At 39.6% G+C, this 27,215-nt stretch overlaps 1 protein-coding gene across 1 annotated transcript in view; it reads left to right on the plus strand.

Moving 5' to 3' along the window:
• Positions 1 to 23,506, plus strand: part of dlgap2b (discs, large (Drosophila) homolog-associated protein 2b) — a 130,295-nt gene extending 106,789 nt beyond the window's left edge. The window contains exons 4-7 of the mRNA XM_064339752.1: positions 1,027 to 1,241; positions 8,785 to 8,941; positions 11,943 to 12,162; positions 16,793 to 23,506. Of these exons, the coding sequence (XP_064195822.1) occupies positions 1,027 to 1,241; positions 8,785 to 8,941; positions 11,943 to 12,162; positions 16,793 to 17,595 (1,395 nt within the window). The 3' untranslated portion in view covers positions 17,596 to 23,506. The remainder of the gene's footprint in view (positions 1 to 1,026; positions 1,242 to 8,784; positions 8,942 to 11,942; positions 12,163 to 16,792) is intronic.
• The last annotated feature ends 3,709 nt before the right edge of the window (positions 23,507 to 27,215 follow it).

Here is a 27,215-nt window from a genome sequence, read left to right on the forward strand (position 1 = left end):
GGAGGGTTGAGGATCAGTTTTCTGATGTGCCTTAAAGAATAAAATTGCCAAATAATAAAATTACATGCTGAGCAGGCTGCAATATGCCAATTTAAAAGTACCCACTGAGGCAATAGAAAAAGAAATCATTACTCAATAAAAACTGTTTATTAGCCAGGTACACATTGCTATATGTCCTGCTATGACAGGGCCTTGGTGTTTCAAAATCCAACTGAGAGTTTTCTGTCAACTGAAGAGGGTGCTTTGAATCACTTTAAATTTCAAACCGCCTAAATTGGTTGCAGCCTAGCCTAGTTAGCGCCACTTCAGGGATTTCAAAAAACTGTTTCAACCATGGAGTGTTTAAGTATGTGGGGTTTTTAATATTGGAAGTATTAATCTAGACCCTTACACTACAGTTTTCCGGAATAAAATTATACACCCCCTATGACACTGGGGAATGAAGTAACCTATGTTATTACTGTTAAAATAACTCCCTTTCATAGTGTATTATTCTGTATTAACCAATTTTGTTTACAACCGTGTAATCGATTTGCAATTTATATTGCATTTCAGCAAATGCAGTAGAAATTACTATTTGTCAACTGCAACGTGTATACGAGGGCCAATTGATGCCAATTCAAATGGCTGTTGTGTCTGCAGGATCAGTTCTGCACCAGTGGTGATACAAGGAAAGACAACTGCTAGTGCAGACAGTGCTACTGTTACCAGCTAACCAGTGCAGGAAATATAAAACTGGTTCTGGGAAACCAAGCTGTGCAGCGAGTTAAGCACTGCAAAGAGGACATGCTCGTAAACTTTGTCTCATTTTTTGAAATGCTGACTTGGTTGTGTTATATATTAATTAAATCTTCTGGTAAAATATTTGTGTCTTAAGTTGCATGAAAGATTTTTTCCCATCAGCAAAAATATACAGTGCAATGTACATGTTTGTCCAGTGGCGTCTGCACGGGCAGCCTGCAGTTCCACCGTCTGCGCAGACTTGGGGTCAGACTGACTGACGGCTCTCTGCTCTTTGTGGCGCAGGTGCCTCAAGACGAGTGGGGGGGATACCCGGGGATCGACAGGGACGAGGAGATCCCCTGCAGGAGGATGCGCAGCAGCAGCTACGTCAAGGCCATGGGGGACGACGAGAGCGGCGAGTCGGACACCAGCCCCAAAACCTCGCCCCAAAAAACCATCCGGCCGGACGCCCTCGCCCTAAAGTCTGTAATGCACAGGCCCCACATAGACCCCCCAAGGTAGGCCTGTGGCTGCTCTCAGCTGATGGAGCCGCTGCTACTCTTCACCGAGGGGCCCTTTTGAACGGGGCTTGCCTCTCTATTTAGTACCGACCATAAAAGGAGCTTCCTGTTTCCTGTACTAGCTGTGTAGGATGCTGTTTATGCCGTGATGGCATTACAGAATGGTCTAATACCAAATTTTCTTGACACTTTTTCAAGAGCTTATTTTATAACTGGGTAAAAATTCAAGACAATTTGTACATGATTGTATTTTTCATATTTTTCATATTTCATATTTTTCAAGTTTTTGTCATTTTTATTTGCTGTATTAGCTGATGGGTTTAAAAATAAACAGTAATATTATGTCATATTAGAATCTAATGGGTATAAGTATATACCTGAACAAACCTGTGTAAAAATATCAGCGCAGTATATTCCAGTAGATACCCTGTGCTACTGAATCAAGCTGGCAGCCACAGAATTGGATGCACCAGTATGATGAATTCCCAGATTAGTAAATGCTACTCCATTAAAGTCGCACTGAAGTTTATTATCTCACACCTCATTTATATTAGTACAATCCAGTAAATGTCTGAGGTATTCATACTGAGCAAACTGTACCAATAGATTGGGTTTCAGTTCTGTACCGGTGCAGGTCTTATTACATTATTAGAATTTTTCATAAACATAAATATTGTACTTTTTCCATAAATCTGAATTAAATTTTTTTCAATGAAATTTCAGTTGTTCTTTAAGGGGAAAAAAAGGTTTAAATCCTGAGCCAATTCAGCACTGAGGGGAATCAGTAGGCTCCTAATTATGTTGCCGAACACTTGTGTTTAAGTAAACCATAGTTTTTTTATAATTAGTTTTTCTTTCATAATTAGTGGCCATGTGTCCACACCTTCACCAAATAGGAACCTATATCACCTCTTGATCAATTAAATAATTTTGTATATGCCTTGTCGCATTGCCGTGACACACCCCTTTGGTGGACAGAAGAGTTGGACACAAAGAGATGCGAGAATTTTGGAATATTCCGGTATTTATTTTATACCAGAGAGAGAGAGAGGACGCGGTAATTTCAAAAATAAATAGAACAGCTTTGCCTATCACCCTCACGGGATCCAGGTAAAAAATAATAAACCAGCACAACAAACTAAAATAGCATAGACAAAAATTACGAAACAGCTTTTCAGTTTTTTCCCTTGCTGGTCACTTCCTCTCTCTCTCTCTTGGGTTGGGAATCCCCCAGTCACAGACCCCTACTGGGCAGGATAGCACACTTTAAATACCTGGACTAATTAGTAATGCACTCCAGGTGCATGTGCCTACTAAACCAGTAGGCCTGGTCCTCCAAATGCCCTGAACCTCTCCCACAATCCAAGCACTGCCACACTCCTTTTATGCAGTTTTTTGCAATATAGCACAATACACACAATATAAATATGGGAGTTTTATTATTCATGCCGTGCATAGCTATTTCAGACATAATGTGGCTTAAGAGGGTAAATAGTCCCTCTAAACATGATAAGTATCTAATTTTAAAAAAACAATTTTTTACAGCTTGTTGAAATTCTGGGATAGCAATTGTGGTTGAAATGAAAACCAGCATACACAGAGGGTCCCGAGGACCGAGGTTGAATGCTGCTGCTTTATTGCAACAACTGATGTCAACAACTGAAGGGATATAAATGATGAATTTGTTTTATCATTTATTATTTTTATAAGCTACAGAAATAGTCAAACCGGATTGCTGCAAACTTTTCTTGTTTCATTATACAGTACATGCATTGCATTTACTGGTTGGCTGTGCGCTTTGAAGGCATACTGTACCAACATTGTGACAAATTTGAGGCCTTGAAAAACCTTGAGGCGTAAATGTATTTTGGGGAGAACTCCCCAAACAGCCTGCAAGGGAATTCCTTAAGTTGGGAACCTATGTTCCAGAAACAGATATATTTTATTCATGGACATCTCTTTGGCATGTCTGTCTGCAATTCTTGTTTCCATTATTTATGAAGGACTTTTTTGAGTAATCATTTTTTGGTGTAGGTGTGGCTGTCATGTTTCCCTTAGTTCTTTGTAACCTCCTGCTCCTCCCCTTATTCATGACATCACTGTCTTTGAGCATAAATTATAGATGTGGAACATAATTTAGCTATCCATCAGTTGGTATTGCATGGCAACAACAGAAGCAGGTTGCCATAGCATTGCAACATTTCCATAAAGCAGTTTTTGGACCACAAGGTTGCAAAATAATAGTTTAATAAACAATAATTGGTTTTGTTTATCATCTGCTTCAGGTAATTTATTGATGCATGATTTCCCAGGATGTGCAATCCTTTAATTCAGCCTGTCTTCATTTGAAATAGCACAACAGTCAAAGAAGTTTAAACAGTCAATGTTAAAAAGACAAACTGACAGAAACAAAAAATAGGACGGGACAGACGAGATCAATGAATAGGTAAAATGATGGATACTCTAATAGAGAATCAGTCCCACTCCGACCACAGGAAAGCAGCAGCACTAATGGCTACTTTTTCAGCAGGTAACAGGCCCATTCAGGGGAGAAAAGCCGTTCAATCAATGCTGGTTATTTAGGGGGGGCTTAAAATAACTTTGTTCCGAACTGTGATTAATCAAAATTACACGCAAGCATGCCCATTAATCCACAATGCGACATAGGGCAATTACTCACCGTGATTGTATTAGTTATGAATGCTCATTACTAAGCTCTCGGATTCAAAGATGAATGCCGATTTCTTTCTTCGTATCTATGCCGTTGATAGATAAGGAGACTTTAACGCCGTTAAATTTCTTTGTTTTTTTTTTTTTAATGCGCTCATTTAAAATTAATTATCGCAGCTGACGTGGCGACGAGCCCGTGCGTCCGTATGTGCGATCGCACAGAGCGGTCGCTATCTGGTTCTGCTCAGGACGACAGACACCCGTGCCAGCGCAGGGAATCTCAGAGGTGGTCTGTTGAGTTCATGTTTGATGACTGATTAATCAATCTCTGCATCTGTTGCGTCTCCATTTTTTTCGCTGCCTATATCTCACATAAGTAATGAGGCATTTCATGTGACTCATATCAATTGACTCATCCAGAACTGCCCCTTTGGCAGGGCTGCCATTCATCAGAGCATACATTTCATCCATGAATGCGCTCCATATTGCACCTCTGCTACTCCATTATCATTGAGCTTTGACATAGAAGCCGCATCCATTTTCTTCACAATCTAGACTGAGACGTCGTGCAGCAGCCCATCGCATGTGTGTTAAAAACCAGAGAAATTACACAAAATTAGCGTTCGCCTGCTTTGCCTGCATTCGCTCGGGGCTTTGGTTTTAAGAGCAGCGGCACGATTAGTGCCGTCTCAATGCCTCGGTTCTCTAGGCTTTTTGAAGCGACGGTGAGTTGAGCACTTGAGCTTGTTTCTTCGCGGCTGAAGGCTAACTGTGTGTACAGTTTTAGGCTTTTTTTTTTTGTAATACTAACACTCATGTTTGTGTCGGTGTGTGTAGATTGCTGTGGGACACGTGTGATTCCGCCACTGACTTACTGGCATGAACGTTTTTTGTCAAAGGATGATGGACCGGTTCCTGTGTACCAAATTTTTCCCTTTGCTAGCTAGCATTCAGGCTGTTGGAATGCACATTTTTTCTGTTGTGGGAAAACTTAGGCGATTGTGAAGTTTCGGCACCATTCCATTCATCAACAAGATAAGAGTTCACTCGCTTTGCCATACTCAGAAAAGATGGCTTATATTGTAGGAATTATGCAGCAGCAAAACATTGTGGGATTTTTCCAGTGAGTGGTGGACCAATTTTCTAGATTGCACTGAAATTCCAAGACTGAACATTCAGAGTTGAATAAGCATGTATGTAGTGCTGTCTAATTTACATACTGATTTGCATGCATAGTACAACTTTTAGTCCAAAGAATTACCAAGACTTCTGAAATTTTCCACATACTGTACTTATTTGGCAACCATCCCATGTCTTTACATGAAAAGGCTCTCATTGCAATGTCTCCTGCTCTGCTACTGATTTTTCTGTCCTTAACGTGAGTCTTGCAGAGAGATTCAGTATGTACTACTTCCTTGATATGAGAGTCTATATTGGTTGTTGGACAGGTCATATATTATTCAATACTGCATATAGTAAATGTACATTCGTTTGGCTGAAAGATATTAATCATTACGTACATATGTAACCTTCAAATGAATAGCCTGTTGATAGAAAATCATTTTTATATGCAAATTTAAGCATGATGGTCCATATGGCTGGCAGCCACATGACATATGGCTGTGCAAGAAATTTATTTCTCATCTCTGCCCTGCAGAATTCTTGAAAATGTTAAAGATATGTACCTTAAGCATGTGAATAACAGTTGGCTTGGTGACATGGTTTGGGTTCCATGTTGTGTATACAGGATATACTGCACATTTGTGTGTCTGGATGGTATTTGTTTACATGGACCCATTGCTATGGATGGACCTAAGGGGGCCAAGCCCACCCACTCAGAATGCTGTGCCCCCCCCAAGAAATATGTGATCATTTTTGCATAAACAGTGATCGCAATCAGGAGGTAGAGGTTGCATGGGGGAATATTTGGGCCTCATTCACGAAGCATGTACAGTCACATTTGATTGTAAACTGCGTGTACGAATTTTTACAAGAACATTTCCGCATTCATCATTTTTTTCATATTTGTATTTGTTCATGGCTGTTTCCTTGTGCAAATCACCTGAAGAGGATTGTGCATAAAATTTAGACCTTTTTCTTTCTCTCTCTTGCTTTCTCTCTATCTCTCTCTCTCTCAAACATGTTAGGCAAGAAGGAGATAATGTCAGCAGTTTTCTTCAGTTTGATGTTTAAGGTTGGAATGCAATGCAAGTAGTTTACCCATAGCCAAAGTGAATGGATTGAAAAAAAATGTATTGATAAAGTGCCATTTTCTGTCTGAAAGAGCTTAGGCCAGCTTAATTACAGTATAATAGGATGTGTTAGCAGAAATGCAGAATATTAAGTAATGTGGATATTTACCTGAAGTAGCCCTAGAATTCATTAAAAAAAGTACTCTAGACATCTTGTGGCTTTAGGCCACACAGTGCTTCATTATATGCAGATGGTCTATATCTTAGGGTTGTAGTATGTAATGGAATTAAAAAAGTCTTTTTTCATTTGACTGACCTGTTCCCCAGGGGTCAGGAACACTGTCTATTTGCTTTTATAATAAGAGTCCTTATTATGGCAACTGTTGGGTGCAAACACCAGTGGAAGTGTTATTCTTTAGATTATTGAAATTGTGTCACCTGAATTAAAAACACTCCTATACCTGGATGAATCCAACTTAGCTTTTCTAATTCTTGCCATGTTTCTTTGCCTTAAGTTACTAATTTACTAATTCATTGCAGAATGCCCTAGTGAGAAAAAATTGAGGATTATTCCTGAATTGTCATTTATTGATTCATTTAGTTGAAACATTGAAGAAAAACATTTTTGTTCTTAGCTTCATGCAAACAAAAAAGCAATATCATATGAAGTTTTCTGCATGAACAATAAAAATTAAAAATATAGCCCACATGAATTATAACCTGAATTTAAATTTTCCAAAGAAACTGTGCTGAGCATGCATTCATAATCTGTATTAGCCTAAAGTTATTGTTGCAACAACTTTTGTTAACATTATATTGCCCTCTGAAAAATAAATACCAAAACACAAACAAAACAAACAAAAAAAAAACACCATAACAATGTTGATGTTACTATTAAAGTTAATGTTGCCATTTTTAATTATTTGAATTAGGATGTGTTGAAGTACAGTTCTCCAAAATCGCTAATTGGCAGCATTATGTGCTAGGTAGCTAGCCAGTGATAACATTATCATAGGTGCTGGGTTGAATGGTGTAAATAGCAAACAGTAACTGTAGTGGTTGGCTTTAAAGACCTCCTCGACTTGAAACGCGTTCATGGTTAACTCATTAGATGCATGGCCTTACTATACAGATTGATTTTTGTGCAGAACTTGTCACCAGAGCACCTTTTCTTCTTCCACATTCTTCCACTGTAGACATGGAGCTATTTCAACCTTCCCTAAAATCTGAGTTGGAAATGTGCATGAACGAGCAAAATTTGTGACATCACAAATATGTTGAACCTATCACGGTCCGCTATGCAAAGATATGAGGAGAGCGATGTGATAAACTGAAACCTTGGCGCACAGAAGGCTGAGTAATTAGCGACATTGTTGTGACATTTGTGTGTGTTGAACATGGCAGACTGTGCAGTTTTAGGATGCAGTCCCATAGGATCTGTGTTCCACTTATCAAAGGAGATGCCAAAAATCACATGGATGTTACTGACAGTATTGAGGGAATCTGTGTTTGTAGTGCACATTTTGCAGACGCTTCCAGAACCTCATGCAGAAGGCAATGTGTTTCACAAAGAAACAGATTCTTAATCTGGAAGCTGTGCCTACTACATATCCCAGAACCACAGCACCAAGTGTAGGCAATTTGCATATTCATAGTTTCTGGCATTTTCAACGAGGGTAAAGGTGTACAGATGCCACTGCACCATTTTCAGTAGTTTATTGAACATGTGTTATTGGAAAAACCACATTAAATAAATTGTTATTCAATATAGAATATTTTAAGGTTTTCAAATACATCTGGAGAGGATCTTTAATAAGAATGTATCAAATGTATGCTGTTGCACCACATCCTAGCGTCTATAGCTCTGCTTTCCGTTTAACCTTATGCTGCCATTCGTTTGTCTTTGTGGTGAACAGACAGTAGCTCAGCCAATCCCCACTCTGCGAGCCTATTGTGCATAGCCAAGAGTAGCCTGGAATTCATGATGTCCTTGGGAAAGATCTAGAGCATTTTCTTATTTTTACATCAAATTTCTAAATGACTCATCCCTTCATTCTTGAACATTAACAGTTTTTAGGGCACTTTCAGCAGTTGCAATGGTAACAGGGAGCCCTTGGTAACCATGTTTCCCATGGAAACCAGAGCTCGGTTGGTGGAGGTGGAGGGTGTTGTTGGAGACAACTCAGACTTAATATTATATAATATAGACAGCATTGGTTAAGAAAAAATACTATTTGCATTTTCATCTCTTGAAATGTGCATTTCTGAATTTTAGAGTGGGGGTGCGGAACACCCGGCAGATGCATTGTTTTTCTACTGATTTGGCTATGTGCCCATACAGTGTTCTAATCATATTATAATGGGATATTTGTCCTAAAAAATGTTCTAAAAAAGAGGCAAATCTCATAATTCACAACATTTCAAAGCTAGATTCTATGAGCCAGAAAAACAAATGCTGCTAGTAGGACATAAAATTTACATTGAAGGAAAGATGAATATGAATGAGATACAGAGCTTGGGAATCTGGTATATGTATTAACATGATGCTGTGAGATATTAATTATATCACTCATAACTTTAACTCTGTTTTTTAAAATGGTGGTGACTCAGATGTAGGGATTGGGAAAATAACCTTCTTGTTCCCGTTTGTCCCTCTCTCTCTCTCTCTCTCCGTTCAGTCAGAGCTACCACTTGCAAACTGCAAGAGACATGCGCCCCCATTCCAGTGTAACTTTGGACCCAGCAACCAACTTTAACCCCCCCCAGTTCCGCTCCCGAAACCAGAGCTACATGCGGGCAGTCAGCACCCTCAGTCAGGCAAGCTGCATCAGCCAGGTGAGTCCGGGTCTGAATCCTCGGCAAGCCGGACGGGCGGAGTGAGAGAGGAAAGGAAGAGAAATGGTGCCGTTTGGGCCGGAGAGGCGGAGCATGTCACCTTCCGATGACAGGAGAATAACCATAGATATAGAATCACTAGATTTGGCACAAAGTGAAAGCTATGCACATCTAAACAGCCTTCCCATTGCACTGACATTGAGTGGATCCACACTTAGACTTAGAACTTAAACAGCCAAATACTTTTACATATAGGCCATTCTCAGGAGTCTTCTAGTCAAATGTGACTACACAGCGTGTATGAGTGGACGGCTATACATGGAATGTGCAAACTAGTAATTCTATATCTATGAGTTCTGAAGGTGTTGCTACCCTGGGTGTCTGTTCAAGGTTAGTGATGAATGTGAGTCAAACACAAACACAAACATTCAGGTACAGTGCCAATGAAATGGACGGTGTAATAGGAAGGAAGCAGCCTTTTCAGTTTCAGACTGAAATTGTGCTAACATTTTAGAGCTTTCATGATTACATTCTCCAATGCTTGTTGGCTAGGTGTGACTGAAATGAAAACCTTCCTCCGCAAACCACTGCTTACCTTGCGCTCTTAGCCTAGCTTTCGCAAGGTAGTTTTACACAAAGTGACGGTAACTGCAAATGTTACCATTTTATCTCCATTGTTAAGGAGAAATTAGCTGCATTAATTTGTACCTTCATGATGTGAAATGAAATATTTTTCACCATAATTGTTATTTGTTTTTCACATGTTGTAATTAGCCAATACCTACAATTTTTAAATGTACATGTATGTAATTGCATAGCTTTTAGCACATTTGAAAGATATAAATTCAATTATTTACAGATAATAAGAAACAGATTAAGTGCACCATACCATATTGTATGTTTTTAGATAAACCCACATAGATATAGTGTACTGTATAGACAGTGAACTCCATAATGTTTGGAACAAAATATGTTTTTGTCATCAAACAATACACATGTGGTTAAAGTGTGCAGTGTCAGCTTTTATTTGAGGGTATTTTTATACTCTTTGGTTTCACCATGTAGAAATTACAGCACTTTTTATACATAGCCCCCCATTTCAGAGCACCATCATGTTTGGGACATATTAATGTTTTAAATGAAAGTAGTCATGTTTAGTAATTTGTCGCATATCCTTTGCATGCAATGACTGTTCGTGACCCATAGACATCACCTGGTGCTGTGTATCTTTTCTGGTGATGGTCTGCCAGGCCTATACTGGAGACATCTTCAGCTCCTGCTTTTTCGGGGCTAGTTGACTTAAGTTTTCTCTTCAACAAATGAAACACATGTTCCATTGGATTTAGCTTGGGTGAATGTCTTAGCCAGTCAAGAATGGCTAAGCAGTATGTTTGGAATCATTGTCTTTCTTTTCGGATGAAGCACCATCCTATGTGTTTTGGAGGCATTCGCTTGCACCTGAACAGATAAAATGCTTCTGTGCACTTCAGAATTCATTCTGCTGCAGCTATCAGCTCTTGCGTCATCAATTCAGACAAGTGAGCCAGTATATGTGGCAGCCATACATGCTCAAACATAACACCCCCACCACCATGTTTCACAGGTGAGGGGTGATGCTTTGGATCTTGGGCAGTTCCTTTTGACCTCCACACGTTGCTCTTGCCATCATTCTGATACAAGTGAATCTTGGTCTCATCTGTCCACAAGACCTTTTTTTGGTACTTCTTGTAGGTACTTCTACAAAACTGTGACCTGCCCATCCTGTTTTTGCGGTTAATTTGTGGTTTGCATCTTGTAGTGTAGCTTTTGTATTCTGTTTGTGAAGTCTTCTGCAGACAGTAGTCACTGACACATCCACGCCTGCCTCCTGAAGAGTGTTTCTGATCTGTCAGCCATGTGTTTGGGGGTTTTCTTCATTATAGTGAGAATGATTAGTCATCAACTGAAGAGGTCTTACTTGGCCTACCATGCCCTTTGTGATTACTGAGCTCACCAGTGCTGTCTTTCTTCTTAATGATGTTCCACATGGTTGATTTTGGTAAGCCTATAGTTTGCCCTATGTCTTTGGCTGTTTTGTTCTTATTTCTCAGCCTCATAATGGGTTTCTTGACTTTCATTGGCCTTGCTCTGGTCCTCATGTTGACAAATGCCCCTAACAGACTCCAAAGGTAATGGCAAAAGCCTAGAATCAAGACTAGATACTGAAAGCTCTATTATACCTGCATTAAGGATGCAATTGAACACACCTAACTAATGAGAAACACCTGTGAACCCATTTGTCCCAAACATTATGGCACCCTGATATTGGGGGGAGCTATTTATAAAAAGTGCTATTATTTATACATAGTAAAAGCAAAATGTATTAAAATACCCTTTAATAAAAGATGAAAATCTGAACTTTAACCACATCTAAAATTGTGGAGTACAGAGCCAAATAAAAAATATATATATATGTCTTGGTCCCCAACATTATGGACCTCACTGTGTGTGTGTGTGTGTGTGTGTGTGTGTGTGCGCACATATCCCACCCAGCTTTATGTTATATTACTATATCAATATTAGAATGGTAATACTAACAGGGGTTTAGCATCAGTATGTGGAATTGTGCTCACTGAATTTTTAAAGATGAGTTTTTGTGCAATGCTAAAGTTTTTGTGAATTATGCTGTGATGCACCTGGATATGTTTCTTGCATTATCTCTTGAAACATTTGCTTTCCCCTTTTGCCTATAGTAATAAATTCTGCTGTGATGGCAGCCAATGGGATTGTTCATCTTAAAACGGTACACCAGATTTAAATGATACTTATTTTTGTTCATTACTTCTTTCTGTTCTCTTAACATCAAAATTTTCCTGAAAAAAAGTTGAAAGATTGGGATCTTACGATCTCTATTTTATGCTAACACTCCTTCATATTTACTGTACAAAGGGGAAGAGTCAAAATGAGAAAGAGAAAGGAAGAGGAAAAATTAAGGACTGCTATTCCTGTTTTTGTCTCTCAGGTGAGTGAGACTGAGATCAATGGGCAGTTTGAATCAGTTTGCGAGTCCGTTTTTAGCGAAGTAGAATCCCAGGCTATGGATGCCTTGGACCTCCCGGGCTGCTTCCGCACTCGGAGCCACAGTTACCTGCGGGCTATTCAGGCTGGGTATTCCCAAGACGATGACTGCATACCTTCAATGACATCCTCCACTGTCACTTCAACTCTCAGATCCACAACAGGTAACAGTATTCTTCAAAAAAAAACAAAAAAAAAAACGAGAGAGAGGGCTTAGACTACATACTTTCATACATACATACTTTTCATGGGAACGTGCTTAACATACATACATATGTACAGTGGGGTACCCTTGTGCTTGAGAGATGCTAGAGTGAATGTTCTTTTTGACCCTTTTCTGAATTTTTGTTTTTATTTAAAGTTTTGGTTTGCATCTTTGCTTATTTCCGAAAGATTTGCTTGCCATTTTGTTTCTTTATTTTATTTTTTTCATTTATTAATTTTTTGCACGATCCACACGTCACTATCTGGGTGCCCGATTGGGAGAGCGGGAATGTAGACAGGGGGCCAATGCAAAACGACGTAACAGCGGCCATAATTATCGTAAACCCGCACACACTACAGGCACATCACACAGCATGCGGAAGAGGAACAGGTTCTGTTCTGAGCATGTCCAAAGACAGGAGCTTAACGAAGCCGAGTTCTGTGATACTGTGTCTGTAATGTATGTTCACAGCTTTCTCAGGGAAGGGTTTAGCTGGATATGGGATACGCAGGATTGGGGGGAGGGGGGGCGGGGGTCATGGGGGGGTGTGTAGGTCTGGGGATGTATTCAGACTTAGTGATTCAATGTAGGGTTAACCTTCGCAACGTTCTCAGTGAGCAGTAACTTGCACCTGTGCTGGTCCTGAAGGCCTCTCATTTGCTTAATTTTGTCCAAACACGTCTAACTTATTTTGACTTATAAGCCTACAGAGCAGAGGACTGGGGATAGCAAAACAAAAACAAAAAAAAAGGAAAAAAAACAAACATGCAATCGACGTACGGTAAGTTAAAGAGCTCTGGAAAAGAACTTAGCGCTGGTTGCACAAAGTAACTTAAGTGCTGGTTAAGATGTACGAGCGATTTTAATGCACGACTGTTTGTCTTTTTTAAATTGTTGTTTTGTGTTGCTTAAAACGTGATAGGGAGAATCTCACCAGCTTTCTAAAAATGGTGCTTTCATGTCTTAGTGAAAAATATACACAGGATTGACCAACTTTATGAGTTTTACTTTACAGAAAACTGATCTATTATGTCATGGTTTTCTGGGCAGTAGCAAAATGAGCATACTGGATACTCTGTGTAGTAACATAGAGACACTGGAGTATAGGAACAGAAATGACAAAAATTTACATTTGAATAATTATGCTTATATAATTTGGAAAACGGCATTAAGTATTATGTTAGAGGTACTTTTGTTTGAAGCCTGAAGAGAATTTGACCACTTTGTATTAGTACCTGTATCTTCTCTGGAGTAAGTCAATGTTTTGTTCATGAATACAGTGCAAGTATAAATTTATGCACAGAAAGTATCATTTTTCTCTTCAGAGTTCTCCCATATGCATTGTGCAATTACTATGTCTTGTGCAACACACTACAAAATAATTAATATTAAACTTTGTTTCTAGTACCTAAGGTTCTTTGTGCAAGCAAAACCCCATAATGTGAATTTATTAGTGTATTTGGTGTATGCCTCAGAGTAAAGCTATGAACCCTATTGAAATTATGTTATCAGATGTCACAAATGTAAAATTATTACATTCTGGAATCTTTTTGTTTTGTTTTGTTTTACATGAATATATTTAAAATGGGAGATTATGGTTGTTTTTCTTATGTGGGTTGTTTTTTTTTGCTTTGTTTTTTGAATCTGGAGTTCTATCTTGTTTTTTTTTTTGTAGTCCACAATTGGGTTTGCTTGATCAGATTCCCTCTCAGCCCCCCTGAGACTGAAGCACTGAGGATCAAGGGGTGTTCTCCAATCCCACCGTCTTACCAGCTGACTTCCTTTCACCCAATGGGCGCAAAGTCAATTTGGCTCTACCGCTTATGCGTCAGTTTTATTTGGTGTTCCGGTGTTCCATATATCCTGTTCTACTGGGCTGTTGAGGACAATGCATCTACCATTCACTCAGGAACTAAATTAGCCATGGGAAACCTCTCTGCCATTTCTCTGTAAAGTCCTTCAAGCAATATTCACAAGCATTTTCTTTTTCTAAACGGTACAAAAACCTCTGTATTTCCTATCAGTTACAAACAAAGGAAAGGAACAAATTGCCCTGTGATAAACCGGGAGAACGTTGACTAAGAACCGTGGCTGTGACAGTGGCGTAGAACGGAAAGAGAAAGAAAAGCTCCGAATGAAAAAAAAAAGGGATGACGAAACCAAAGAACATTTCGATGTCCAAAAAAGCTACCTCCGTCATCACCTCGGCACAAAATCTAAAATACGCGCTGCAGACGCGCAGGCTTTGATTTAAGTCGAGACAGATCAGAAATAAAAGCGCTTTGCAAAGTCAGAAAGTCGAGGCCAGCTGGCACTTGAATGGGGGTGTTGTCCAATCATGCCCTTCAATGCAGAAGCACAGAACTCCCTCCCCTTTGACCAGCGAACTCTCGAAGAATTACCAGGGGGACAGAACAGCTGGAGACATCAGTGGTGCCTGTGACAGGTATTTTAATTTCAACACGCATACATATATTTATGTATATATGTGTGTGTTTGCACTGCCTTCTCAACCGAAAATAGATCCATTTTTATTACCTCCACAAACGTAATACAGCACAGTGATGAAGTTCACAGTAATTATAATAGGTTTTGTCACATATTGGGACTTCCACATATTGGCCCCTATTCATGTAACAATTTGTGGACAATCTGCAGCAGTTTTTTGTTTTTTTTTTGGACACTAAATCCTTCTCCCAAATTCCTTAGTTACCCACATAATTGTATACCCTAAATATGCAATTTGACTCTTTTTATAAAGCATAACTGGGTTTAAATTAGTGTAATAAACTGTTGCTAACTCAATGCTAAGACAATGCCTGAAATAATATTATGCATAGGGGCAATATGGAGGTCACTGTAAAGCACTTTCTAGTATGTTCTGTTCTCATGATGTTACAGTATAATTTTTACCACTGAAACACGCCGCTGCAAAATCACTGTAACGTCTTGAGAATATTGCGTGCTTGATTTTTTTTTTCTCTCCCTTCTTTGAGTAATCCAAACATTGTAACACCGGGATCTTTAAAATTTTTGTACATGAGACACAGTTTGTACATGTGACACAAGGGACCGATTTGTAGCGATCCATGGTGTGAAGGTGATCAGCCATTTTTGACTGTGGGATTGCAGCCCCTCCCTGGTGCAGCCCTGATAGGCGGAGTCAGGGAGTGTGTGTGTGTGTGTGTGGCTCCGCCCCACACACTCCTCGCTGACCGGTCCCTGCATGTTGAGGACCTCACGTGTTCAATAGGGTTCATATCTGCTTCTCGGCCAAAAACAATGAAGAGTTGTGATGCTTTAATCGCCCTTTCTTCTTTTCATTTGCACAAAATTGAAAGCTGTGGTGTCACGTTAAAATAATAATTTTTTTTTTTGGTTCTCATGCTGTCGTTAAAGTTGTGGGTATCAATTTTGTTTCAGAGGGCGTTTATTTAAAAACCCCACTTGGCGACCAGCAGCTAAAAAGGCTACGGGGACCATTTCCGGTGGACCAGCAGTGTTTTGTGCAGTGAAAAGGTGGAAAAGGCATCTAAAGGTGGATGTCTATTAAACAGTGAGAAGGCAGTGTAAACACCACGAAAAACCGACGGTATGTGAGTCAACATAAACACTGGGGCGGCGTGAGCCTTGCGGCAGAGGGTGTTCACATATTAAAGCTGGGAAAAAATAAAATAATTTAAACAAAACTCCAGCTCTTTACCATTTCACAGAGGGTATAATTGATTGGAATGCATTTAATAAGCAGAGGGTAAGGATTCTAAAAGCAGAGGGTAAGGATTCTTCTTTACGGAGTGCCGTATCAAACAGTTGTGTGGATGGAAGGTGAGGTTCACAGCAGAACTGGAGTAATAAAGGTAACTAGGCCTGAGCAGCAGCTCAATAAGTGTACTAGGAGTCGCTGGAGGAATTACTGACTGTTAATTTGTTCAGTTACAAGTCACACAACCCCAGACTTCTGCCTCCAAACTGACTGCTACCTGTACTAAGTAATGGCCTGCTATATTTGAAACAGGGTTGCAGTAAACTGTATTGACAGAATGCTATAATTTTCAAGATTGCACCAGCCCACACATTAATGAGTGTGTACGGAAATATTTGCACTGTGCGATTAATTTAAACCATCCGGTGCAGTGACAACTGTGCATAGAACAATATGAAATACATTAAGCTAGTTAATTCAGCACACTATATGTTTCTGTAATAGGCATCATTAAAGTGAAGATGATTGTTTTGAGATAAGTGATAATTATAAATATAAGTGATAATCTGGTGACTAAAGAAAACTCTTACACCACAGGTGCGGGAATGAACAAATACAGAATTTCAATGGCATTTATCAATGGTATGGTGTTTAGATTGAGTGAAGTGTGAAAAGCACGCTCCAAAAAAACAGTGTTGTTGACTCACATGCCTTTGGTAAATATATCAGAGACAATGCAGAGCATTCAGGGCCTCCTATGAATGCACCTTGAATCCTGCCGTCTGTACTTAACTCCTGATAGTGAAAGAGGCATCTCACTCACCTGACTCTCCAGCTGTTCCCATCTGAATTTGCGTCTATTTCCATATTTAAATTTGTCTTCCAGAGGGATATGATATGCTGGAAGGTACGTCATTGCTAAACGATGACAATTTAGAAGAGGACGATGCGGAGAGCTCCTTGGCCTACCATGAGCTGGACCGGCTGCAGATGGACGACGTGACGCGTAGCCAGCACAGCACCAGCTCCACGGTCACGGCCGTGTCCGTCCCGCCCGCGTCGCCGCGCGCTTACCGCGTGCCCGTCACCAGCGCCCCCGCCCCCGACCCGCCAGTGCCCCAGGCCATCCAGGCCTTCAAGGAGTCGGCCAACATGGTGGCGGCCTTCAACATGCAGTGGAAGGACGAGATCTCGGCCATGCGCTACGAGCTGGCCGAGCTGAGGCGGGACGTTTGCGGGGAGCTCAAGACCTTCAACAGCAACTTCTTCAACTTCACCCAGTGCTACAGCACGTGGAGCCTGCGGCGGGACGCCGGAGCCGGGGAGGGCGACCCTGGGGGCCCGGCCGACCGCGTCTCCGTGGGCACGCAGGCCGGGACCAGTGGGCCCGTCAGGCAGAACACGGTGGACCGGGCGGTCATGTGCCAGCCGGACCCGTCGCCGTCGCCCATCGCCATGCTGGACCTGATGGACCCGCCGCGCATCGAGATCACGGAGGACGCCGGCACCCCCGAGGGCACGGTGGGGTCCGACAGCCCCTCCAGCTCCAGACCCTCGGAGGACTCCACGTGGGACACCAGGAAACGGAGGGCGAGGAGGCGGTCGGGAGGCAGGAGGAGCGCCAGCCTGGAACTTTGGAGCAGGAAATACACCAGTGGGCCCATGTCATACCTGTCATTGTCATTTTGATCATTCATGTCATTTCCATAGGAACTCGGGAAAGAGATTTCCTCAAGTACATGGGTTCCAAGACTTGCATAACAAGAGCAGGAGAGAGTTCCTAGAAGGGTCCAAAAAAGAATACTCATGTACTCTGCCAGACACGATGAATTCCAGGCTTTAGTTAAGTAGTAGTCGGCACTGTAACTTCCAATCGGTGGTGCTGTGTTGAGCTGTTCTGAATGAAAGCAAACTTCTGTTTCCCTAAAATTTGAGAGTCCCTGGAATGTGGAAAGTTGATGATGGGAGTTTTACCTTTGACCCCTGTCACATCGACCCCTAAGTGCCACTGCAGCTTCCGGGTCTACAGCATTCAGTGGGTGGCTCACGCCAGGAGAGAACCGTGACCTTGGAGAGTGCAGAAATGATTGTACCTTTAAACTGTGCTCATTATGTTAGCAAGCCATAGAGCACGAGTGGTCTTGAGTAGAGCTGTACCCCCTTTGCGGAAAACCCTGTGATGCTCTGCCCAGTGTTCTACGCACCCGCAGAACTGTGGCTAGATCCACCCATTCGGCTTAAATTGTTCCATACCTGAAGTAAATATAAAGGACACTATCGGTGTAGACTTCCGAATTATGAAAAAGTTGTTCCTCTTCATTACTCTGCTTTCTGTTCTGCAAAGGGATAGGAGAGGAGTTTAATGTTTAGGGTGAATGTATTTGCAGGATTTGCCTTATTAAGAATTTTAAATAACACCAGTGGATGAATTGTATTTTTTTAGATTTAGAAGGTATAAAGACTGACGCACAGCTCTAAAGTCGGGCCATTTTGAGTAAAACTGCAGAGGCAATTTATCTGTAACATGCATCCCAGCTACAGTATCCATGGCTATACTGTTTCCATAGGAATTACATGCTGATTATGCTAGAGCCTGAGTTCTCTTAATGATGAAAATTTTCAGTGAAATGCCTGCATTTACTGAAAGTAATACTGTGAAATTCCTCTTGAGTACATCAACTCTAATTTTTGTAACCTTCACTAATAAAAATGTACGAAAATTCAAAAAGAGCAAATCTCACAAATAATCCTTCCAGACTCTGTGTATCTCTATTATAAAATTTATATTTTGCTATTTACTGTATTGTATAGTTTCTCCAAAATGAAATATTTTTAAACTTGTGTTTGGAGATCAAAGTGAGTCACCACGATAATCTAAAGTAAAACTATCAACAGTTTCAAATGGAAAACTTTTGAGAATACTGAGCTCAGGTAGTAATGCCTAATGTAACTGATTGAAAACAAGAATGACATAGTGCCATTGTGCACCTTTGTGTCAGATTTCTTACATTAAGTAAATCCAGTAATTCCCTCTTTACTGTAAGTACACATGCTAAAATATTATTTTCGATTGTAGCAATTTGCATTCTAAAGCCATAATCACATATATTGAAAATGTAGAATTGAGCAATATTAACATGTGGAAGGAATCATTCTAATAACCCAAACGGTTTGCCTGGATGTTACTTCTCCAGCTTCACCCCTGCTGGTTTTAAGCAAAGTCGAGTTTTCCTACATAGCAGCCAAGGAAAAATGCTCAACTTGTTTTTTTCTACTTTTTATCTATCCATACCAATGGACATCCATTCCATTTGTACTATCTGATGGTCACACGGCAAATGTTAGCTTACTTACTGTACAAAAATAAGAAATTGCCAACTAAGGTCTAATTGTTAGTGAAATTTTAAGGCAAATCTTACTGTTCTTTACAGTCTCTGTGGTAGCCACAAAGTGTAGCCTTTGCAGCAATGTTCTTTCTCCTGATACAAATTGTCAAAAATACACACACTTAAAATGTGTTACTGGAGTATAATTAAGTGAAGTTTTTGCTTTGGGTTTTCTGCAACTGATTTGAATCTGCTAAACAGCCCAGTTTCAAAAACCTAATCTCATTTTAGAAACACATATGAGTGGTATTATTACAGCTGCAGTACGTGACAGTGATTATTACTAAATTAACCATAAACTGGAGGTTCAGATTAATTGTATTGATTGTTAGTTTGGTTTCATCCAAAAATACAAAAACCAGCTGTTGGAGAAAATCACCTCTTGTGGAACCTTTTTGGTTAACATTCAGAATTGGACTTAAGCAGAAATCAACCATGAGGAAATTTTATCTGTTGTTCACTGTGTGATTATGCTCATGGGAAAATGTTATTGATTCCAGAATTTTCTAATGCATTTAATTATGGGTTTAGAATTTGGAAAGTTGTGAAGGGAATAGAGCATGTGTACTTATACTGAGGAAACTACTGCTGTATGTCAGTATTTGAAATTTGATTTAAACAGACAAGGTAGCACTCACATGTTTAACAACATGCAAGAACAAATGGTATATCATAGAAATTATATAAATTGTCAAAAATCTGACACATTAATTTCATATACAGTATATGTATATACATATATATATTACTTTGTACAGATGACTAGCTATTCTGTGTGATTTAAGTTTGTCTCCATGTTAGTCGCAAGGTTGATACATGAGTAAACCCGTTAAGATAAACCGGTAACTCATGTTATGTAAGATTGGTGTCATTCCAACTGTGGCTGTGCATTTGTCATCAGTCCATATAAAACAAACACAGTCTTCTGAATGTCTCAGACGCAGGAAGCATCTCCTGTGTTTGCCTCATTCTTGTCTGAGAAACACGGCATTGTTCTTGGATGAACCTGGACAGTGTGAGCATCTAAAAGCATTTGCTCTCCTACCTCATCCTTTCATCAGATGCATGACACATCCTGAATGTACTGGCACCGCCTTCACTAGTGATGGTCAAGTGAGACTCCATGAACCACTTCATTGCGCAGAGCTTTCGTGATTTGTCGCTCATTGGCTGGCCTGATCCAATGAGAACGCTTTGATTGGTTCAGATCAGTGATGTCATTACTGCCATATCTCCTCCAATACCCGTGACCATTTTTTTCTGCCCCCCCTTGTCGCGTGTGTCTACCACGGCCTACCAAAGTCGCTGCCCGGGCCAACAAGCTCCTGTGAGAAAGCTCCATGCCCCTCCCTCTGAGTGCCTGATGGTGTTGACTGTGAATGTCCGTTCGCTCTTGTCTCTTTGACCTTTCATTCCAGTTGTCCCTAGAGGGAATGTAGAGGGATGTATGATTTGTGGAAGAATCCTGCAAATTAAACATACCTGTATATCCAAAGACGTTTACGGTAACATATTCTTAGAACATACTGTAGAGGGTTTCAGACTCTGCTCTCTCATTCTGACCAAGAAACAGGATCTTCTTTTTTGCACGACCTAGTGAAATTTTTGGAGAAACCAATAGCTGTTTGGACGGATTTCTACCATGTACGCACACAAAGAAAGAGCTGCTCTGGAAGTCATCTCAAACCAACATGGCTCCTCTCTACATCTACATACCTGATAGCTTCATGGTAATTCACCTGTTTTCTTTGTCACCCATTGACTGATAGGACATGGTCTTTGAGTGATGCTTGAGGTACATAATTACCATTGGAATTCTGGTGGGAAGTGGAAGCTAAAACAGAGAGAGAAGCTACACTGAAGCGGTACCACCAAAAGACAGAAGATTTTTGTCAGCAAAATCACCCTGGTCATACCCCCAACAGTATCGTCTTGCTCCGACTACTCCGTAAAGTTTGCACCTGGATTTTTCTGGACCGTGGGTCTCCTGTGTGATCTTCCAACAGGGTTCGTTGTTCAGCTCTTTTCTCAAGCAATACACCCACCACAAACTATTCGAGTGGCTCCTTTTCAACGGGATAGTGATCCCGTTCGACAAAGGTGGAGTGTCCCCGGAACGTTCCCTTGCTTAGCACATCAGCCTTAATTTGAGCCGAATATCAGAAATCATGGCACTGATAGTCAGTTGAATGGATCGGAAAACTAATATGCACATTACCTTCTGCGTTGAAGACGGATCATACAAAATCATACAAAAAACAGGGACATGTTCCTGATTTAAAAAAAAAAAAAGATATATATATATATATATAATGATCCTGGAAACATAACTTTTTTCTCCTTATTTTTGGAATGTCAAATGACAATACAAACTCAAACGCTTGAAGGGTTTCCCTTCTCGTGTCCCTTTACTGAGTTTTGGGAAGCGAGGGCCCCCTCTGGGGTGGAGAACCTATACGATCTATCGGTGCTGAATACAGAAAGGCACAGTTCAACTAATGATGTCTCAACATTGCATACATCATTCTATGCAAGTCTTCTGTTTGTTTTGTTTTTGTTTTGCTTTTCTGTTGGAAACCCCAATGTCTTTTTTTGTTGATTTGTTTTGTTTGTTTGTTTCTTAACCAAATGCAGTACAACTAAATGCATCCGAAACTGACTGAGCCAATTCAGTCTCGGAGACTCCAGTTCTGGAGTGGCCTAAACTTCAAGATTGCATTTGAGATGAGAGTGCAATATTTTTATTTTATGGTTAAATTGTCTGAAATAATGAGTGTTCTTGTAATAGCAAACTTGTTTGCAAAGAACAACCTTAATATCTGAATGCAAGTAGGGGAATCTAAATGGAGAGCATTCTGGGATAACCTACCAAATTAACATAACCACGGTGTAAAACATGTAATTGCTTGAAAAATGAATGTGTAATAACATATTGTTGTATAACAATGATATATTATTTAATGAAGAAGTTGATTAATTACGTCAGCTGCACAGTTCTATACATATTTACTTTTTGTGTGGCTGTTCTGTAAAAATAAATGAATGAATGAATGAATAAATAAATAAATAATGTGCTATTACACACTCATTGCTAGAGCAATTATTATTGGTTACACTTATATAAGGTCAACGTAATTTTAAACACTGCCCGATATAATAATTTTGTTTGACATACATTATTGTTGCAGAGGTATTCATGCATTTGTCACGGTGCATTTATTATGATGGCTGTTTATTTGTTTATGTATTGTGAAAACAAATGCTTCGACAAAAACCATATTCAAACCAGAAAACTGCAATTTGAATAATAAAAAGGTGTCATGCAAAACAGTATACATGAGTTGCAATGTGGACTGTCCTCCCTTGGAGGAGGTTTTGTAGTCATGGAAACTTGCATAGAATGCCTGTCCGGTGTGTCTACAGGCTTATTTTGTTTTTAATGACGCCTCGAGAGCTGCCTAAGTGGCTATTTGGATCGCGGTAGGACACAGCCAGATGATGCCATTACTTTTCCTGTGCAGCCCAGCTGGGGAGGGGGTGGTTTATTGTGAAGAACTTGCCTTCAGGCTAAAATCAGGCAATGATAACCTTTAACCCTGTGACAGCCCTATACCACTATCTATGCCCTGTGAGTATGATGGGTCTTAGGGCATCTTTCTTGGTTTGCATCGTATCTAGCTTTATAAGCTAACACTAAACTTGGAGAGTATTATTATTATTATTAACATTAGGTCTGCACAAGACCCCCATAGCCCTTCATGTTGATGTAAAACATTCATAAATGTTAGTGACATCCAATAACAACTCACGGGCACTGTTTACTGAAATCTATGAGGCACTGCCTGTAACAAGTTGTTATAAGTTGTTATATGGATGTTATAAGCAGTTACATTAAGCATGTTTATGAAGTATGTTTATGAATGTTCATCCGGTTATGGAGATTTTGTGCAGGCAGGTTGCAGTGATTTATAATAATACTTTTCAAGAAAATTTGAACTGTTTGGGGGATACTGGGAATTTCATTTAAACAACTTAATTACAATGATTTTTAGGCTTTGTTTGGCTGCTTTTGATTGTGTTTTCTTTTACGAGGATGTGTGACTTCTTTGATCTTGATGCTAACTGTAATGCTTCAATGTGATAATGTTGGTTGTTTAAATTTCAGTATGCCTTATGTATTTTGTCATAACTCATAAATTTATGGATATGTTTAAGAGAGGGTGGTATTGGTTTTGAATTGTTTATTATCAGAATTTCCTGTAGGGATCATAGCTTTACTCTGGCAAAAGAATGAAACACTGTTGAATAAATTCTCCCAAGAAAAAAAAACGAAGGTAGAAATTACCGTAGATGTCAAAGATTCTGAAAACAGACAATTTATGCAATTGTGTGTTTAAAAAATATACATATATGAAATAATAAAGAACACTGAAAAGCAGTGATAATTCAATTCATTAAGCACGACGTGAACAACCTATAAAATTAAAATTCTTTGATGGAATGCACCTCTGTAACCATGAGACATAGCATGGGACAAGCACATTATTTAGCATTGATCCTCTCATAATGCCTTCTCTTTGTACTAAGTTATAACCCTCTTTCCATTTTAGGCGCCCGTAGCTTAGCTGGGGGGCGCCGAGCGTACGGTAGGTCTGGTAGGGCACCATTTTCTTAAAACTTTTTTTTCTGTTGTTACTTATTTGTTTACAGTCACGTTGTCCTTGTCTAGTATTACTATTTAATAGGGATTTGAATACTGTTACATCGCAATATTTTCACAAAAGAACAAAATGGACCAACCATATTGGACTATATATGTAGAGGATGCATGTTTAGGACTGCATTCTTATATACAGTCTTAGAATCAGGAAAATGACTGAATACACAGAACTTTATTTATGAGAAAGGCAATTTACTTTGCCCTGTTGTACTTTCCAGTGAACATGTTTTTTTTAGATTATTAATCTTCTTTGTTATTACTGGCTTGAAACACATCGCATATTGCCAGTAAGGAGAAAAAAAACTGCAGTTTGCTTGGATAGAAAATCAGGTTAAAGGTTGAAAAATAACATTTTTGGACGTACATTCTTTGGATGGGTCACATCAGGTTACTTATAAGCCTTCAGAAAAAATCTCCTTATATGCAGAAAATCTCTGAATGATTATGAACCCAATTTTTCTGAGCATAGAACACTTTATTTGCACAATTTTATTTGAAAAGAGAATACTTATTGCTAAATTCAGAGCAATTAGGCAGTCTTTGTCTTATGTTTTATATATATATTTTTGCTGTTTTGACTATGTACTTCAGAACATTGGATTTAAATTGAAACAATTAATACAAGTGCAGGCTGTCAGCTTTAATTTGAAGATATTTAAAACCATATCAGGTGATCTGTGTGGGAATCAGCCCTTTTCATATATAGTTCCCCCATTTTAGGGGACCAAAAGCAATTGGACAAATTAGCATAATCTTAAATAAAGCCATCATACTTTGTACTTCCTTGCAAATCCTTTGCATTCGATGACTGTCTGAAGTCTGTGACAAATAGACATAACCATTTGCCGGGTGTCTTTCCTGGGGATGTTCTGCCTAGCCTGTAATGCAGCTTTCTTCAGATCCTGTTTGTTTCAGGGGCTACTTGCCTTCAGTTTTGCGTTCAGCAAAAGCTGAATTTGCGTTGAGTTGGATTGAGGTCAGATGATTAACTTGGTCTGCCAAGAACTTTACATTTCATGGCCCTGAAAAACTTTGTTGCTTTAGCAGTATGTTTGGGTTCATTATTCTGCAGCAATTTGAAGCCCGCCCAATGAGTTTTGAGGCATTCTATTTGATCTGAGCAGATGTTTATATACACTTCAGAATTTATCTTGTTGCTGTGGTTGGCTGTCACATCCTCAATAAAGACAAGTGAGCCAGTTCTGGTAGCAGCAATATATGCCCAAACCATAACACTACCTCCACCATATTTCACAGATGAGGGGGAGTGCTTTGGATGATGATAAGTTTTTTCTCCACACTTCCTATTTTCCATTATTTGGTAGAGGTTAATGCTCATCACATCTGTCCTTAAGACTGTTCCAGAACAGGTTTTCAGTTTTTTAATGTACTTTTTAGCAAACTCTTACCTGGATGTTCTGTTCTTGAGGCTTACTAGGGGTATGCATCTTGTAATGAAACCCTCTGAAGTTATGCTGGCATAGTCTCCTCTTTATGATAGCTTTTGGGACATATATTCATACATCCTCAAATGTTTCCTTGATCCGATTAACTGTTAAAAAGGGTTTTGTTTGACAAATGAAAGTATTATTTGGTCATCCACTGCAGTGGTCTTACATGGTCTGCCAGGTTGTGTACTATTGTTGAGCTCACCAGTGCATTCTTGCTTCCTAACAATATATCTGACAGTGGATTTTCACACACCCAATATTTTGGCTATGTCTCAGTATCAGTTTATTCAGATTCTTCAGCCTCATGATGGCCTGCTTTACTGGCATTGACACTTCTTTGGTCCTCGTGTTGCCAAAAAACTGCAACAGGCTCTAGATTCAAATGCTACTACTAGGATCAACTCTAGACCTTTTGTTGGATTTCCTGTGCATGAACTAATGTTGCAACAATGCACAGTTGGTCCAGAAACAGCTGATCAGCCAGTTGTCTAAGTGCTTTTCGCCCCCTGAAAGGGGGAACTCTATGATTTGTCAGTTGTGTTCAGTTGCTTTCTTTGCATTTGATTCTAGTCTTTTGATTGCCTTTGGAGTCTGTTATTGACATTTGTCAACATGAGGATCATAGTTGTACCAATCAAAGTCCAGGAAGCCGTTAAGAGGCTTAGAATTAAGGACAAACTCTCAGAGACATAGACCAAGCCTTAGTATTACCTAAATCAACTGTTTGGAACATCATTTAAGAAGAAAGAACACTGGTGAGCTCAGTAATCACAAAGGGCCTGGTTGGCCAAGGAAAACCACAAAAGTTGATGACTTAAGAATTCCCACAAAAATGAAGAGAAACCCCCAAACACCTGTCCGACAGATGAGACCAAGATTAACTTGTATCAGAGTGATGGGCAGAGCAAAATGTGGAAACAAAAGCACCCTGCCCCTCATATATGAAAAATCATGGCGGTAGTGCTCTGGATTGGGCATGTATGGCTCCCACAGGTACTGGCCCGCTTGCCTTCATTGAGGATGTACCCACTGATAGCAGCAGCAGAATGAATTATGAAGTGTACAGGAGCATCTTAACTGCTAAAGTTGAACCAAATGCTTCCAATCTCGCATCCTGCAGCAAGACTGGCCATGTCATCCTTATCTGAATCCAAATTAAAATGTGTTTCATACGCTGAAGAGAAAACTTAAGGCAACTAGCCCCTGGAACAAACAGGAGCAGCAGTACAGGCCTGGCAGAGCATCACCAGAGAAGATACTCAGCACCTGGTGAGATCTATGGGTCAAGCAGTCATTGCATGCAAAGGATATATGATGAAGTACTAAACATGACTACTTTAATTTAAATAACATTAATATGTCCCAAACATGATGGTGCCCTGAAATGGGGGGCTATGTATAAAAGTCCTATCATTTCAACATGGTGAAACCAAAGTGTATAAAAATACCCTTAAATAAAAGCTGAGACTGTGCACTTTAACGACACATGAAAAGTTTGATTACAAATAAAAAATTGTGGAGTACAGAGCCAAATCAGGAAGAAAATATGTATTTGTCATTATGGAAAATACATTATGGAGCTCACTATATATATATAGCTGTTCATGGAATGCACAGAATTCATTTTTAACTGTTGAAATGAAAGAAAATCATATGTTTCGTTTGTTTATGTTTGTATGTTTTTTCAGTTCCCTATCTTAAAATGGTCCTTTCTGAACTATTATTATTATTATTATTATTATTATTATTATT

This window comes from Anguilla rostrata, chromosome 6, assembly GCF_018555375.3.
Source record: "Anguilla rostrata isolate EN2019 chromosome 6, ASM1855537v3, whole genome shotgun sequence".
NCBI lineage: Eukaryota > Metazoa > Chordata > Actinopteri > Anguilliformes > Anguillidae > Anguilla > Anguilla rostrata.